The sequence below is a fragment of the Pongo abelii genome, chromosome 9 (assembly GCF_028885655.2).
Source record: "Pongo abelii isolate AG06213 chromosome 9, NHGRI_mPonAbe1-v2.0_pri, whole genome shotgun sequence".
NCBI classification, from domain to species: domain Eukaryota; kingdom Metazoa; phylum Chordata; class Mammalia; order Primates; family Hominidae; genus Pongo; species Pongo abelii.
The window spans coordinates 40,326,489-40,343,371 of NC_071994.2; the positions used below are offsets into that span (position 1 = coordinate 40,326,489).

The 16,883-nt window shown below is 39.8% G+C and overlaps 1 protein-coding gene across 1 annotated transcript; it reads right to left on the reverse strand.

Annotated features, from left to right (window-relative positions):
- Nucleotides 1-1,138: 1,138 nt before the first annotated feature.
- Nucleotides 1,139-3,825, reverse strand: FIBIN (fin bud initiation factor homolog). The gene is given in 2 exon segments (NM_001159801.1): nt 1,139-3,440; nt 3,490-3,825. Coding segments are annotated over 2 exon segments (279 nt in total). The 5' UTR covers nt 3,678-3,825; the 3' UTR covers nt 1,139-3,349.
- Nucleotides 3,826-16,883: the final 13,058 nt, after the last annotated feature.

Sequence of the window (16,883 nt, forward strand, 5' to 3'; positions counted from 1 at the left end):
ATTCACTATGTCTCAGGTACTCTTCTAAGTGCTTGACATGTATTACTTCATTTTATAAAATGCTTTCCTCATGCAGTTTGTTGTTAGAATTAAGAGAAATGATCCAGACAAAGTTCTTAGCACAGAGCCTTACCAATAATACTGACTTCTCAGAAAAGTTAGCTGTTTTTTAATTGTTGCTATACTTAACAACAACAACAACAATAATAAATGCCTCCTGTTCCAAATAAAACTGTAAGAGGCTTTTTAAATTTCTTGATTTACAGATGAAGCCCCAAGGCTTTATAACATCCCAGAATGACCCACAACCCAGCTCAGTGCCTGGCACAAATTAAGTAGTCAACAAATATAAAAATAATTAATATCCTAACTTGTATAGATTCATTTGCAAGTAGATTTTGCAGAGAAGAGAGTGTCCAGTTTTCTTTCGATTCTCAAAATAGTCCGTGGTCTAAGAAATAAAAAGAACCACTACTTGAAAAGAGAATTTGTCACTGCATGAATAACAAGGTCTAATAAGAATCATGAGGAATTGGGGAGGAAAGATGTGAGTAGGTCTGGCTCCCCACCCTAAGAAGGTTTGGAACAGCCTTGTGATGTTATTCTCCGGGCTGCCAGTTCAGGATTGTTTCCTCTCCCCACCTGGAAATTCCCATTTGCCCTCTGAGGCCATTTACATAAGACTCTGTGGGATTACTGGCTGTACATCTAGGCTTGAGTGGAGTGATTGGATGCCAGATAATTTCGTTCTGGTTTTGTAGGAATCATAGAATGTTAGCACTGGAAGGAACCTCATACATAATCTATTTCAGGGTTTTCAAATTTGTAGCAGATGTGTTACCATTCCCCTTCCTGCACCCATGGAAAATATCTCTAATTAGGGATGACACTCTTCACTTCTGTGTCTTTTGAATCCTTGATAACATAATATGGTATGGAAGCATTACCAATAGATTGAAATTAGCATGCACAGGAAAAACAGTTTTCCATCACTATCACATGCCCAATATCCTCCCATTACAGCTGGGAAAATCAAGGAGATGACATTTGTAAGTCTATAAATTACCAAATGATTACTATGAAGTGAGTGATATAAATGTTTTGAGGCATGAATGATTGTGACTTCAAACTACAAACATTTTAGTACCAAATATGATTTTATTTGCCACTGTTGTTATTTTTTCCTCATTTTTTCAGAATAAAGAAGGAAACTATTTTATGTGATCATTAATCTTCTTTCTACACACAAGGCCCTGAGTAACAAAAAGAAGTTATAAGTGATTTTAAGTACAGTAAGTTAAGCAAAATTTCAGGCATTTGACCACTCTCTATCATTTTTCAGTATCCTTAAAAAAATCAGTTCAGGAAAGTCCTGTATTTAAATTTAAGAGACCAGGGGCTGTTATAACTGATGGAGGATAAGTCATTTAGCCTTTCCCAGCCTCAGTTTCCCCTTCTGTAATAGAAAGATATTAGACAGTTCATAGGAATGGAAAACTTATTTTCTTATTCAAGGGAGAGGAGAAAATAAATGTCTGTTGAACAGAAGAATATGAACATTTATTTATTTATTTTCGTGTGTGTGTGTATATATATCTGTGCATATATACAACAAGAAAGCATATTTAAGGTGAGAGTAAGAATTAGCTAGGGAAAGACATTAAATAAAGTGCACCTCCACCTTTTAAAGCCATTAATTAAATAATGTAGACCTGGCTTCAAAATTAAACATCATTGTAGTTTATAACTTAGGATGGAATGCTTGCTCTGCATAAGGGTACGGGGTATGAGCCTTGTCAGAAACTTTTCCAATTGAATTTGTGAGAGAAACGAGAAAATTTGAGTCTTTAAGCGGACCTACAGAGATCAAATTTAAAGTTCTGGCAATGGCTAGATTTGTTTTCTTCTGAGGATGTTAGGGTGACTACAGAGAGGAGAATTGCCAAATATGTAGCTATTCCTCTGCCTTCTTTATCATATACTCTAAATAAACTGGCTTAAATCCAGTCCTTCTCTCTCCTTTTGCATTGGCCCCTTTTTGAAATATGAAAGTTACAGATGTAAATTACAAAGTATGCCAGTATTACATGAAAACATGTTTATTGCCTGAATAATAAAACTTAGCTAAGGAGTTATTAGAATTAGGATTCCCCCTACTTGAAGTACAAGTTTCCAATAAACAGACAGAAGCAAAACCCCAAATGAGAAAGAATACATTGGTAACCTAAATCATAGGCATTTGTGGGTGTGTTCATACAATCTACCTACTTCTTTGTAATTTACTATAGCACTGATGACAAAGCATAGACATACAATGAGAAAGAGCAAATCAGCATATCAGTGTGACTGTGCAACCACTACAAAGCTTGGCCTTCTTAAATGTGGCCACTTTAACTTACACACACCCACAGAGGCACCAGAAATCTCCCTGCAAACGCGATTTGCCTATAGTTTTGTGGCAATACTGTTACATAAAACAAAAACAACTCTCAGACCATGGTTAATAAATAAGAGAGAAAAGAAGAAGTAAGAAACAACTTCCATGGGTTGGCAGGCATGCAAAGCAGCACCTTGAACCTCATTTGAAAAACAGGCAACTCAGATAGCTTTTGGAGCCCAGGAGTGAAGGCTAGAGGCTGAAAGGAGCTATGCACTATTATCTTTGGGTATTTCCACATAATCTGCAGGATGGGGAAGTTTAATTCCTCACCACGTAAACTGTGCTCTTTTAGATGTGGCTGAAACAGGTATCTCTGCAGAATTAGAAACCCATCTAGAAATGATATTGCTTAAAATTGTTCTTTCCAGGTGACAATTCCATAACAATCACATAAATAATGTACAAAAACAAAACTGAAAACAAAATCACTCAAGTGTCCAATTTTTCTCTTTTTAAAGATGACCTCAGATTTATTCTCAAAGTGCAAAGAGGGATATAAAAAAATAGTAGGTATGGGGGAAATGTAGCCCCATCTTCTGTCCCCCACCCTCCAAAACCGGGCTGATTTGATTCCCTCTCTTTAGCATTTGTATCCTTCCATCTATACTTTAAGATAATCATTTTTCAGCCGACCTAGTCGGGTCCCATGGCTCCTAATGGTGAGGGCCAGCAGCTCGTATTTGTCCCTGAGCCCCACAGAGATGTCCAGTGTCTCCTTCAGCAGGGACCTGGTGTGGACCAGCATTCCCAGAAAGTCCTCGTTGAGCCTACTCTCCTGCCGGCTGTCCTGTTCCTGGCCCTGCTTGAACTTGCTCTCCAGCTCAGTGAGGGATTTGTCCGAGTTGGAGTAGGCATCCCCGATCTGGTGGGACTCCCGCCGCAGGTACTTGCCATAGCTCTCTTCCCCGTCTAAGTCGTAGGAGATGCTTTTGCTGATGCCCTCCAGCACGCGCCCAGCATCCTCCACCTGGCGGCCCAGCACGGTGAACTCCTCCCGCAGGGTGAGGCTCAGCAGGCTGCCGGCCCGGCTCCCCTCCCCCTGGGAGCAGCGCCTGTGGTCACTCACCCTGAAGAGCAGCTGGCACTTCTCGGGGTCATCGTTCTCCTCATAGTCCCCATCGGGCACGAAGTAGTGGTGCAGAGTCCCATTGGACATCTCTGGGTAGAGGGGGCCATCGAAGTAGCCTTGACACAGGTGGCAGAAGAAACTCATGCAGAGGAACTTCAGAAACACCATTCTGGATATTCAGGATGGCCAGGGACCCCAGGAGGAGACTTTTCACCCAGGCACAAGGAAGGGAGTGTCTTTGCGAGTCAGCGTCTCCCTGAGACAGCGTCTGCCTCAGTCCCAGCCGGCTTGCTGCTCCCTGGCCCCCAGTCCCCAGCAGGCTTCATGTGGCTCTGCACACCAGCGTCTGGGTAACGCGGCCGCGGCAGCGCAGGATGCACCCACCCTTGCGCCCCTCGCTCGGTGGCTGGAACTCCTCCGGCACAGGCGTAGCGGGGAACCCCTCCTCCGGGGCGCTGGCAAGATGCTGGCTCTGTTGCCCTCCTCTCGGAGTTTCCTCTTGCTCCCGGGAGATGGAGTGTGTAGCTGGAGAGAAAGGCTCTTGCCCCCTGATAGTATTTCAATTTCTGGACTGGGTGGGAATGCGGAGTTTTTCCTTTGGCTAAAGATATCCTGAGGATCTCTCTGCTCTCAAATTACAGCTGGTTTCGTCACTTGGAAGCCAGGGAACAAGTTTGGAAAAGAACCTCTCACCAGGTCTCCGCTATTAAAGGTACAGGGTCGCTTTTTAAAGATTGGAAGGGAAGACTCTACAATAGAATTTAGCTCGAAAGAGAAAATGAGAAGAGAATAAATGGAATTTCCACCACAAAAAACCCTGGTTTGTTATTGACATATTGGGAGGGAGAAGGAATGATTACCCTGGAAAAATGCCATTTCACGTGTCTCAATAAATATCAGTTAGGTTGGATTTTTTGAGTATATCTATTTTTATCTTTAAAACTTTGTGACTTTGAAGGCAAATTTAAAGTGTCAGAAATTACAGTTTTGTTTGAAAGTGATTGGTTAATTAAAATTGATATCAGCAATACTTTGGATGAAATGAAAATACAGAAAGTTGCTTAATGTATAGTCTTTAGTACGTATAAGAACAGAAGCTGAAAAATGAAATTTTGCCAGCTTAGTAAGTTAAAGGACAATGAGATCCTTATTTAATTTTATGAAACAATGCTAAGCATCTGCATTGAATCTTGAACCTAATGCTTTTATAGTTGTTGCCTCTTTTTAGAGTTTTGAAAGCTTTTGAAGAATGTTTCTGGTACTATTATGCCCATTTTCCAGATGGAGAAATGAAGGAGCAGAATGTTAAGCAAATTGATTATAGTCACACAGTTAGACTTTAGTTGAGCCAGAACTAATTGTCACAAAGTCTTTTAATTTAACTTGGGGGGAAAAATACCATGTTTTTTTTTAACCTGGCCATTTTAATTTCTAATTTATGAACTGATTGGCAAATGGCCATCCTAAAGGCCATTCATTTGTTTAAAGAATATTTCTTGAGCATTTACTGTGTGCCAAAATCTATTTTAGGTAGTGGGAATACAGCTGTGAACAAAAATAAAGACAAATCCTTGCCTTCCTGGCACTTATATTTTGGGAAATAGAAAACTTAAATTTTTGAAAATAGGTTGGGCGTGGTGGCTCACGTCTGTAAATCCAGCACTTTGGGAGGCAGAGGTGGGTGGATCACTTGAGGTCAGAAGTTCGAGACCAGCCTGACCAACATGGTGAAACTCCATCTTTACTGAAAATACAAAAAAAAAAATTAGCTGGACATGGTGGTGCATGCCTGTAATCCCAGTTACTCAGGGGGCTAAGACAGGAGTATTGCTTGAACCCAGGAGAGGGAGGTTGCTGTGAGCCTAGATCGCACCACTGCACTCCAGCCTGGGTGACAGAATGAGACCTTTTCTTAAAAAAAGAAAAATACGTAAATAAATAAGATGTAAGTTGGACATCAATAGGGCTGTGGAAGAAAGGAAACAGAGGAAGCATGGGAAAGCAGAAGCAGGCAGCACTCCTGTTTCCATGGGTATTTTCTCCTTCTTCCTTGAAATGTAACTGAAACATTCATGTTGACTTGCCAGTGTTCCATACCTATCTCCCTCCCCAAGTAATAAGGGACTGGCTTCATTCAGACTCACAGTGCCACATTGTTCTGGGACAGTTATACTCATTGTCATCAGTTTCATGGATATAAGCAACCCAGAATCCTGCAGAGAAAATGAGAAGTCTGGTTAAGTAACTTGATATTTTGCTGATGTGGTATCACATGCATACAGTTTCTGAAGCATGTTGAGTGCACATTTTCCTTCTTATCCAGATACTTAGCATCATGGAAACATAGACCAAAGGAGTTTTCTTACTGTTTATGCCAAGTGGAAGACCAAGGCCTATTTTCACTCTATCCCAGAAGAAAACTACAACTTCCTTCAGTTGAAAGACTGGACTGTTGGACTCAAGAGCTACATTGCTTCATTCCTTTTTCTCTGGGACATTCAGAAATGACAACAGATGGATTCATACTGACTGCTTGGACAAAGAAGTGAAGAGGAATTTACTCTGATACATTCCATTTCTTGCACAATCTCTCTCTGACTTACTAACCAATTCAATTAAGCAAACCTATATTAAGCACTTACTACTTGCTCCCCACTTACAGGATGCAGTATTAAGGTAACTACAGACACAAAGATGTGCAATAAGAAGTTTCAGCCTACAAAGAGCTTGCTCCCTGGTTGAAGAGTCAGACATATACCCATATAAAGTTATCATACGAAGGGTGAAGAGTGTGAAGAGTGTTTACTTTCTTCCTGCAATGACCTCATCTAAAGATACACACTCTGTATTGTGTATTAGAAAGGAATCATTTTTGTACAAATAACTAAAAGTCCACTTCAGTCTAACTAAGGGCATTAACTTACAGGAAGCCTAAGATTAGATATTCAGAGAAGGCCTAGTCCAACCTAGTTTTTCTCTCACTATTTCTTGGTTCTATGTCCTCGGCTTATATTCATGCATGGGCAGTCTCTTTCGTTTGTGTGCTAAGATGATTACCAGCATCTTCCAGGGCTATGTGCTTCTTTATTCATATGTAACAGGAATGACAGATTGAATTTCCTGGTAGCTCAAATGCAGCTCCCTCAAATTAGCCTCTGTCATCATGGTTGGCCTGATTTGGATCATGAATATGTCTTCAAACCAGGCTTACTGTAGTGAGATTTGGGATTAAACCACTTTGCTTAAGACAATAAGGGCCCCGTTCTGCGGCTAAAGGCAAGGTATCATGCAAAACTACATGGCTGGGTGATTTAGTGTTCTATTAAGGAAAGGAACAGTATGGGAGTACATTCTGGGGAAGTAACCATGAATAATCCCCCTACCTTATGGTTTTATCTTCATTAACCACATCCAAGAGAAACTGCCACCCTTGCTGATAAGTGTTGACCAGTTGGGTATATGGAGGAAAACACCCTGATTTGTAGTATTTGTTGATTTCCTTAGTCTAAATACTCTCACAATGGCTAATGTCATTGAACTCAAAGTTGGGAAGACATGCACAGTGGTATACCATTATATAATCATCATACAGATACATTAGATGCAAATAACCCCAAGAGAATAGAAAATAGTAAAAATCTAGTAAAATAATTAAGAAGTGATTAGTTTTGCATATATATTCCTTTTATTTTAACATAGCTTAGTTAAAAGTTTAAATAGTTTACTTATTTATTTATTTATTTATTATGTATTTATTTTGAGACATGGCCTTGCTGTGTTGCCTAGGCTGGAGTGCAGTAGCACGATCACAGCTCACTGCAGCCTCAACCTCCCAGGCTCAAGTGATCCTCGTGCCTCAGCCTCCTGTGTAGCTGGGAGTACAGGTGTGCACCACCATGCCTGGCTAGTTTTTGTATTTTCTTTTGTAGACACAGGGTTTCATGATGTTGCCCAGGTTGGTCTGGAACTCCTGGGCTTAGGCAATCTGCCTGCCTTGGTCCACAAAGTGTTGGGATAACAGGCATGAGCCACTGCACCCAGCCAGTTTATTTTTAATAATGTCCATGTTTAACAACTGACTTGGAAAGTAGCACAACATGGCCTTTTGGTTAAACCCTTCATGTTCACTTTTAAAATGTTTTTAGTTCGGTTGTTCGTATGTGCCCAAGTCCATCTTGGGCTGCTAAGGTTAGAACTGAGGTGGGTTTCTGAGGGTTGACCTAGAATGAATAAAGCCAGAGGAAATGTCTAAACACAGAGATGCCAGACAGAGGACTTTGAAGAGTAAAATCAAGAAGCACCATCTATAGATAAGGGCAGTAGTTGAGTTGAGTCTATGGCTGAAAACCAGGGACCAAATTAAAGGACAGAAACTGGGTGCATTTAAGCATAAAGGAGGACCTCAGGAGTAATGGCCAGAGTTGTATAAGTAAATAGATGAGCATCATTGCCCAATTCCAGCCGCTTATATACACAGTGCCAGCAAAATTTGCTAGCTCAAGAATTACTTATCCTTTATCATTTTCAGTGCACTTCAAAATTTTCTTTAGCTCATTTATCACTTTAGAGAAGAAAGTAGAAATTTAGGTTGGAATTATGAGCCTAAAGATCTATGTGACAGATCTTTAAATTCTGTGACTTCTCCTTGTCAAAGGTTTTTGTAATCTTCTTACTATTTCTGATTATTGTGATAGTATAACTTTCATAGAAAAGAATATAAGGAGGTTTTGGGGAGATTAGGTTCCACTATGCAGCCTAGAAACCCAAAGGGGAGATGGAAGCCCTCATTCTCAAGATTCCCTCAAACTGTCAGGTTGAGTCACTGAACCGTGTCAAAGGAGAAAAATAAAAAACCACAACAAAAACAAAGAATGTTATTCTAAACCAGAGTAGGGGTCTCAAGGTGGAAGGAGAGGGGAAAGCAAGAATAGAGGGGGAGATAAGGGGAAGGACATAGTACTTAGCACTTTAGGGATTTAAAAAAATCAATTAATAGGTAATCAGTAGCATTTACTGAGCAGACATTGTTTGCAGAAGGTGAAAAAGACAGAGGGGGAGAAATGGATAAAAGAAAGAAAGAAAAGCAAGAAGAAGGGAAGAAAAGGTAGCGAGGAAGGAAGGATAAAAGGAAAGAAGAAAAGAAAGGGGAGAGTGAAACAAATTTTGATTATTTAGTCTGTGCTTTTTGTTACGTTAACTCAATGAAGTGAATATAATTATTTACTACAAGAACATTGGTTAGAGGCAGAGGGAGAATTAATTAAAAAGAATAATCACAAACAAACTTCCTATCAAATATAGAGAATAAAACACACCTATGAAGACAATGAGAATGCTTACAAGGAAATAAGTATAATGTGGGAAGGGAGTCTGATCAATTCTCACAACCTTTCTGTATTAGTGAGAATATCAGAATATGCTTTGATGTGCTATGATAACAGATGTCACAAAAATGCTAACATCAAATTCAAGTTCACTGCAGGTCAAGGTAACTCAGTAACTTTCCTCTATATAGCAAGTCTGATGCACCATCTGCAATGTGGGACCTCCTCCGTTGGTGCAGTGGGGGACCAGGGCTCTGGAGAGTCTTGTGCTGTACTTGGATGCACTGGCTCAGAAGTGACACATGTCACTTTGGCATTACAGCCCTTTGGCTAGTGACATGGCCCTGCCTCAGTGCAAAGAGAAAGGGAGTCTTACCCTTTCATGTGCCCAGAAGGAGAGAAAAACCAGATGTAAATGCTCAGTAGGTGTCTCTACCACACTTTTCTGCAGGAAAAATACCTATTAGAAATGCTCTAAAACTGCCAAACAGGGAGTATGTAAGCTGTGAAATATATTCCACAGTAATGCAAATATTTCATATTTTCAGTCAAGATAGAAAACACAAGCAAAGAAAAAGACTACAAACAATTTATTATCATTATCAGATTCAATGAATCTGATCCTTTCTGTTCACTTCACCCATGAACACAGTACACACCAAATCATAGAAGAGAGGAGCTAGGGAGGGTCAGAGAAGTGGAGGTAAGAATCTGAAGGAAGGGAAGGAGGTTGGAGGGATTGGTGCTACAGGAAGCTAGAGGGGAGAAAACATCCTAAGAAGTAGGAAGACTACAGATCAGCTTGGCTGAAGTGGATTCTGGGGACACAGGTACTAGATGTAAGGTATGTGCGGACAGTCAGAGAGGGGAGACAGGAGACAGTTAAATCCTCAATAAGGAGATGTAGTCACTGAAAATGAGTGCAGGAGTTCATTCAGAAGAGGAGAGTGCTACAAAGAGGTAGGGTCTTGCACCAGAGGATCAAATAGTGTTTATCTGTATAGTACTGTACCATGCACATTTAAACATGTGAGAAGGACTCAGAGATATTTGGGAGAAATTTGACTACCAATTTACACACTTTAATGGCCTCCCAGTGCACTTAGACAAAAACATAATCTCTTTAGCTGGCCTACTAGAACTTGAGTTGTCTGGTCCCAGCCTCTAAATTTCCATCTCCTGGGACTCCCAACTTAGTTTCCTATATTCAAGCTATACAGGCTTCTGTAAATACTTACATCTCATCTGAAGGTCTTCACTCATGCTATCTCTCTGCCAGGATCCCCCTTTTGTAATTTCTTTCCTGGCTAATTCCAGCTCACCTCTCATATCTTGGTTGTAATTTCATTTCCTCTAAAAGCCCCTCCTTGATTTCTAAACATCAGTTAGCTCTCCCCATCATTCGCTTGTAACTGGATCACAGGAAGTATTCGGTGAATACATGTTGACATTCCAGGTTAAGTTGATCACTTCCTATTTAATATTTCAACAAGATGATTTTGTAGTTAGTGTTTCAATGGCACTTTTTCCTTGTTCTTTTATAGTATGTATTGCATTGTATTGGAATATTTGTTAACATGTCTATCTCTCCCACTAGACTGAGAGTTCCTCAAGGGTATGGATAAGGGTATATTTTATTTGCTTTTGTATTCCCTGTGATTAGCATAGAGCAAAGCATATAGCAAGGGCCAAACATTTGTTAGTTGCTGTGATAGCTAAACTGTAGAATTTAAGGAATTCTGTTATTTACTAATGGTCAGATAATTTGTGTGTTTGAATACATGTTTTGTCTGGCCAACAGTCAGCCAGTGATGGTCTCACTCAATCCTAATAATCTTGGCAAGAAAGAAAGGAGAGAGCCCTATGAATTCCAATGTTCAGAACATTCAGAAGGGAGTATTACTCAGAAGGGAGACTTTTGACCCATTCTAACTAAAGTATGCTGCAATCTGTACATGTAGTCCTAGTGCACTGTGGTCTGTAAAGCAGAGAAGTATCAGACCACCCTGCAGGGTAATGCGCGGTTTGCCCAGTAAAAATTTTCACTTTTCTTCTGTTGAAAGTGCATATCCTGGATTATGATCCAGGCAGGTTGGAGAAAAATCAGACCTTGTTTATTTTCCCTCTGTAAGCTGTGTTTTATTTTTCCTTGTCTTAGTCTGTTTGGGCTGCTATAACAGAATTCCATAGACTGGATGGCTTATGAACAACAAAAATTTATTTCTCACAGTTCTGGAGGTTGGGAAGTCCAAAATCAAGGTACCAGCAGATTTGGTGTCTGTGAGGGCCCACTTCATAACTCACAGGTGGTGGTCTTCTCACTATGCCCTCACATGGTGCAAGGGGTGAAGGAGCTCTCTGAGCTCCCTTTTATAAGGACAGTAATCCCATTCATGAGGGCTCCACCCTCATGACCTAATCACCTCCCAAACATTCCACATCATAATATCATCACATTGGTGATTACATTTTAACAGGTGAATTTACGGGGACACAAATATTCAGCCAATTATATTTCTCATCTTTTTAGTTTTCAGGCTCAAAAGAACTGGGGAAATGACAAAAGGCAGAGAGATAGAGTATAAGAAAGAGACTCTGCCAGTCTCATTTCAATTCTGCAAGCACTTTGTTCAGCAACCACAAAATGAAACAAGGAGTAGATGCATCGATACAATCTGTTGGGGAGGGGGAAGAGTGGCATACAAAGAGTCTGCAAATGAATGCAATGGTTGGAAGTATAGTCATATGCTACATAACAATGTTTGGTCAATGCCACACCACATATATGATGGTGGTCTCATATGATTATAATAGTATACTTTGACTGTTCATTTCTAAATGCTTAGATAAGTTTAGATACACAAATATCATTGTAGTATAATTGCCTACAGTATTCAGTACAGTACCACAATGCTGTACAAGTTTGTAGCATAGGAGCAACAGGCTATACTGTATAGCCTAGGTGTGTAGTAGTCTATACTATCTTAGGTTTGTGTAAGTACACTCTATGACATGTGCATGATGATTAAATTGCCCAAGAACACATTTATCTGAATGTACCTGCATCATTAAGCAATGCATGACTGTATACAGTGAGTGTCATACAATATGCACCTACCAGCATGTGCAAAGAAGGATGATTTGGGAAAGTAAAAGCTCATATCTATTTGGGAAGAGAAAAAGTGTCATGAGACTTTTAGGCCAAGAGCCACTGACTGAGGTTACTAAAGAAGAATGGGACTGAGTCAGTCTGTCTCCTTACTCAGTGTAGTGTGCTGTTTTTGGTCTGAACAAAACTTGTAAAGGAGGCCATAAAATGGTCAAACTAATGGCATTCAGAAATCAGCTGGGGTAGGGAGTGGAGGATATGGCGAGGTTAGTAACAGCATCTTTCTTTTCTTTGTCAGAAAACAAGAACATCTTCCACTGTTATGTTTCTTGGTTCTTGGCTGCCTTTCTTCCAGATCTTGAAGATTTAAAAATTGTCTTGCAGTGAACAAGTCCTTGATTAGCTTTTTAATCCTAATCCAAATACAATTTTAATTCTAAAGAAATGCTGTTGGAAGAGGATAACAGAGGCTATTTTGGAGATGAATCAAAATGGGCTTGGCATTATTGCCTTTGGGAGCAGAAGTCTGATTATGCTTCAGAAAGTTTATTTCCAGATTTTAGTTCCAGGGTGGAACCAACTTACTCCACTTCTTATTTTGCAGCTTTGTTTGTCCTGCATAATAAATATGCACACTTTACTTCTCACTTCCTTTACCTACTCCTTATTTGACCTTTATTGCTGATGACCCTGATGACTTCAAATGTCAAACAGATGGAGGTGGAAGAGTAAGCTCATCCAGATGTTTGCTATGTAAGAAATCACTTAAATATACTTTTTAGGCATTGAATCTCATTAAGAGAATAATTTTGGTTACAACTGTGATGCTCTTCAATCTGACCAACTTCAAGTAGGTGTTCAGTAAGTATTTGTTGATAGAAATATTAAGCAAATAATTTTTTTAATTTGGTGTTTTTTATTTTATTTTATGTATTTATTTATTTTTAAATTATACATTAAATTCTGGGATAATGTGCAGAACATGCAGGTTTGTTACATAGGTATACATGTGCAATGGTGGTTTGCTGCACCCATCAACCTATCATCTACATTAGGTATTTCTCCTAATGCTATCCCTCCCCTAGCCCCCCATACCTGGGCAGATCCCAGTGTGTGATGTTCCCCTCCCTGTGTCCATGTGTTCTCATTGTTAAACTCCCACTTATGAGTGAGAACATGTGGTGTTTGGTTTTTCTGTTCCTGTGTTAGTTTGCTGACTTAAGAGGACTCAAGATACAGACTTGAGGTATAATTTGTCTTAGTCAGTTTTGTGCTGCTATAACAGAATACCTGAGACTAGGTAATTTATAAAAATAGAGTTTATTTGGCTCATGATTCTGGAGCTGGAAAGTCCAAGATTGGGCAGCCCATCTGATGAGGGTTTCACACTTCTTCAATTTATGGCAGAAAGTGGAAAGAGAAGCAGGTGTGTGCAAAGAGACACGCAGGAGAGGTTGGAGTCACTGCTCTTTCAGGAACTAATTCATTCTCTACAGAGTAAGAACTCACTTAACTCCTGCAAAAGGGCATTAATCTATTCACCCATGAAACAAACACCTTCCAGTAGACTCCACCGTTTAACACTGCCATATTGGGAATCAAATTTCAACATGAGTTTTGGCAGGGGCAAACCACTCCAAACCACAGCACAATTCATTCACGTGGTCAACACTGTCCGATAGGGGTTACATATAGTGTAATTAAGGATTATTTAGACAGAGGAAACATACTTGTTCACTGATGACCGTTTCCTGCAATCTTTTTGTTTATGACAAATGAATCTTGATGTGTTGGTAGAGAGTCTGGGTCACACCTAGTCATATGTTTAGCATGCTATGGCAGCTGTGTAAAGGATGAAAAGCAAACAGAACAATGTAAAGAGCTATAGAAAACAAGTATAATAGATTTTATTTCATTAAAAATGTATGTAAAAATCATTACAGTCACAATGAAAGGAACTGGGACAAGATTTGCAACAAGTTTTGATAAGAAATGGTTAATCTGCAATACTAAGAAGGCCCACTAGAAGCAGTGGTGCTTGGAGTCTCCCATTGAAAAAACCATAACAATCATGTGACTCCTTCACCAACAACCAAGGGATCAAGGTTCTCTGATCAAAATTGACTAGAAGGCTGGCATGACCCACTGAAAGAAGCAAGAGCAGTGTGGTGCAGCAGCCCACCTGAGAGCCACACAGGGCAGGGATGCCCTTTTCCCCTAGCCAAGGAAGGAGGTAAGTGAGCCCACTACCCAGCCAAAGAAACTGTGCTTTTTCCATGGAACTGTGCAACCCACAGATTGGAAGATCCCACTCATGAACTCATGCCACTGAGGCCTAGTGTTCCAACCCTGGAACATGCAGATTCTTACAGCCTCTCAGCTGGAATCTGCTTAAGCCTACTGAACTCCTAGAGGGAGGGGCGACCAGCACTAGCTGTGGCTGCCTGCTGTCTAAGCCATTTGAGCTCCTTGGGGGAGGGGCAGCAGCCAGCAAAAAACAACCTGATGGAGCTGAAAAACACAGCACGAGAACTTCGTGAAGCATACACAAGTATCAACAGCTGAATCGACCAAGTGGAAAAACAAAAATCAGGGTTTGAAGACAACCTTACTGAAATAAGACATGCAGACAAGAATAGAGAAAAAAGAATGAAAAGGAATGAACAAAACCTTCAAGAAATATGAAACTTCATAAAAAGACTGAATCTATGATTGATTGGAGTACAAGAAGGAGACAGAGAGAATGGAAACAAGCTGGAAAACACACTTCAGGATATTATCCAGAAGAACTTCCTCAACCTAGCAAGACAGGCCAACACGCAAATTCAGGAAATACAGAGAACATCATTAAGATACTCCACGAGATCAACCACAAGATACATAATCATCAGATTCTCCAAGGCTGAAATGTAGGAAAAACTGTTCAGGGCAGCCAGAGAGAAAGGCAGGTCACCTACAAAGGGAAGCCCATTAGACTAACAGTGGACCTCTCGGCAGAAACTCTACAAGCCAGAAGAGGTTGGGGACCAATATTCAACATTCTTAAAGAAAAGAATTTTCAACCCAGAATTTCATATCCAGCCAAACTAAGCTTCATAAGCAAAGGAGAAATAAAATCCTTTATAGACAAGCAAATGCTGAGGGATTTTTTATTCCACCAGGCCTGCCCTGCAAGAGGTCTTGAAAGAAGCACTAAATATAGAAAGGAAAAACTGTTACCAGCCACTGCAAAAACACACCAAAATATAACGACAAATGACACTCTGAAGAAACTGCATCAATTAATGTGCAAAATAACCAAATAGCATCATGATGACAGGATCAAATTTACACATAACAATACTAAACTTAAATGTAAATGGGCTAAATGCCCCAATTAAAAGGCACAGACTGGCAAACTGGATAAAGAGTCAAGACCCATTGGTGTGCTGTATTCAGGAGACCCATCTTACATGTAAAGACACTCACAGGCTCAAAATAAAGGGATAGAGGAAAAATTACCAAGCAAATGGAAAGAAAAAAAAAAAAAAAAAAAAAAAAAAGCAGAGGTTGCAATCCTAGTCTCTGACAAAACATACTTTAAACCAACAAAGATCAAAAAAGACAAAGAAAGGCATTACATAATGGTAAAGGGAACAATTCAACAAGAAGAGCTAACTATTCTGAATATACATGCACCCAATACAGGAGCACTCAGATTCATAAAACAAGTTCTTAGAGACGTACAAAGAGACTTAGACTCCCACACAATAATAGTGGGAACCCACTGTCAGTATTAATACCCACTGTCAATATTAGACAGATCAATGAGACAGAAAATTAACAAGGATATTCAGGACTTGAGCTCAGCTCTGGACCAAGTGGACCTAGTAGACCTCTACAGAATGCTCTACTTCAAATCAACAGAATATGCATTCTTCTCAGTGCCACATGGCACTTATTCTAAAATCGACCATATAATTGGAAGTAAAACGCTGCTCAGCAAATGCAAAAGAACTGAAATCATAACAAACAGTCTCTCAGACCACAGTCCAATCAAACTAGAACTCAGGATTAAGAAACTCACTCAAAACCACACAATTTCATGGAAATTGAACAACCTGCTTTGGAATGACTCCTGGGTAAATAAAGAAATTAAGGCAGAAATGAAGAAGGTCTTTGAAACCAATGAGAACAAAGAAACAACATACCAGAATCACTGGAACACAGCTAAAGCAGTGTTAAGAGGGAAATTTATGGGACTAAATGCCCACATCAGACAGCTAGAAAGATCTCAGATTGATGCCCTACCATCACAGTTAAAAGAGCTAGAGAGGCAAGACGAAACTAATCCAAAAGCTAGCAGAAGACAAGAAATAATTAAGATCAGAAAAGAACTGAAGGAGATAGAGAAATGAAAACTCTCCAAAAAATCAATGAATCCAGGAGCTTGTTATTAAAAAAAATTAACAACATAGACCACTAGCTAGACTAATAAAAGAGAAGAGAGAGAAGAATCAAATAGACACAATAAAAAAATGATAAATGGGACATCACAACTGAGCCCTAAGAAATACAAACTACCATCAGAGAATACTATAAACACCTCTATGAAAATAAACTAGAAAATCTAGAAGAAATGGATAAATTCCTGGACACAAACACCCTTGAAAGACTAAACCAGGAAGAAGTTGAATCCCTGAATAGACAAACAACAAGCTCTGAAATTGAGGCAGTAATTAATGGCCTACCAACCAAAAAAAGCCCAGGACCAGACAGATTCAGAGCCGAATTCTACCAGAAATACAAAGAGGAGCTGGTACCATTCCTTCTATTCCAAACCATTAAAAAGGAGTGACTCCTCCCTAACTCATTTTATGAAGCCAGCATCATTCTGATACCAAAACTGGGAAGAGACACAACAATAAAAGAAAACTTCAGGCCAATATCCGTGATGAACAT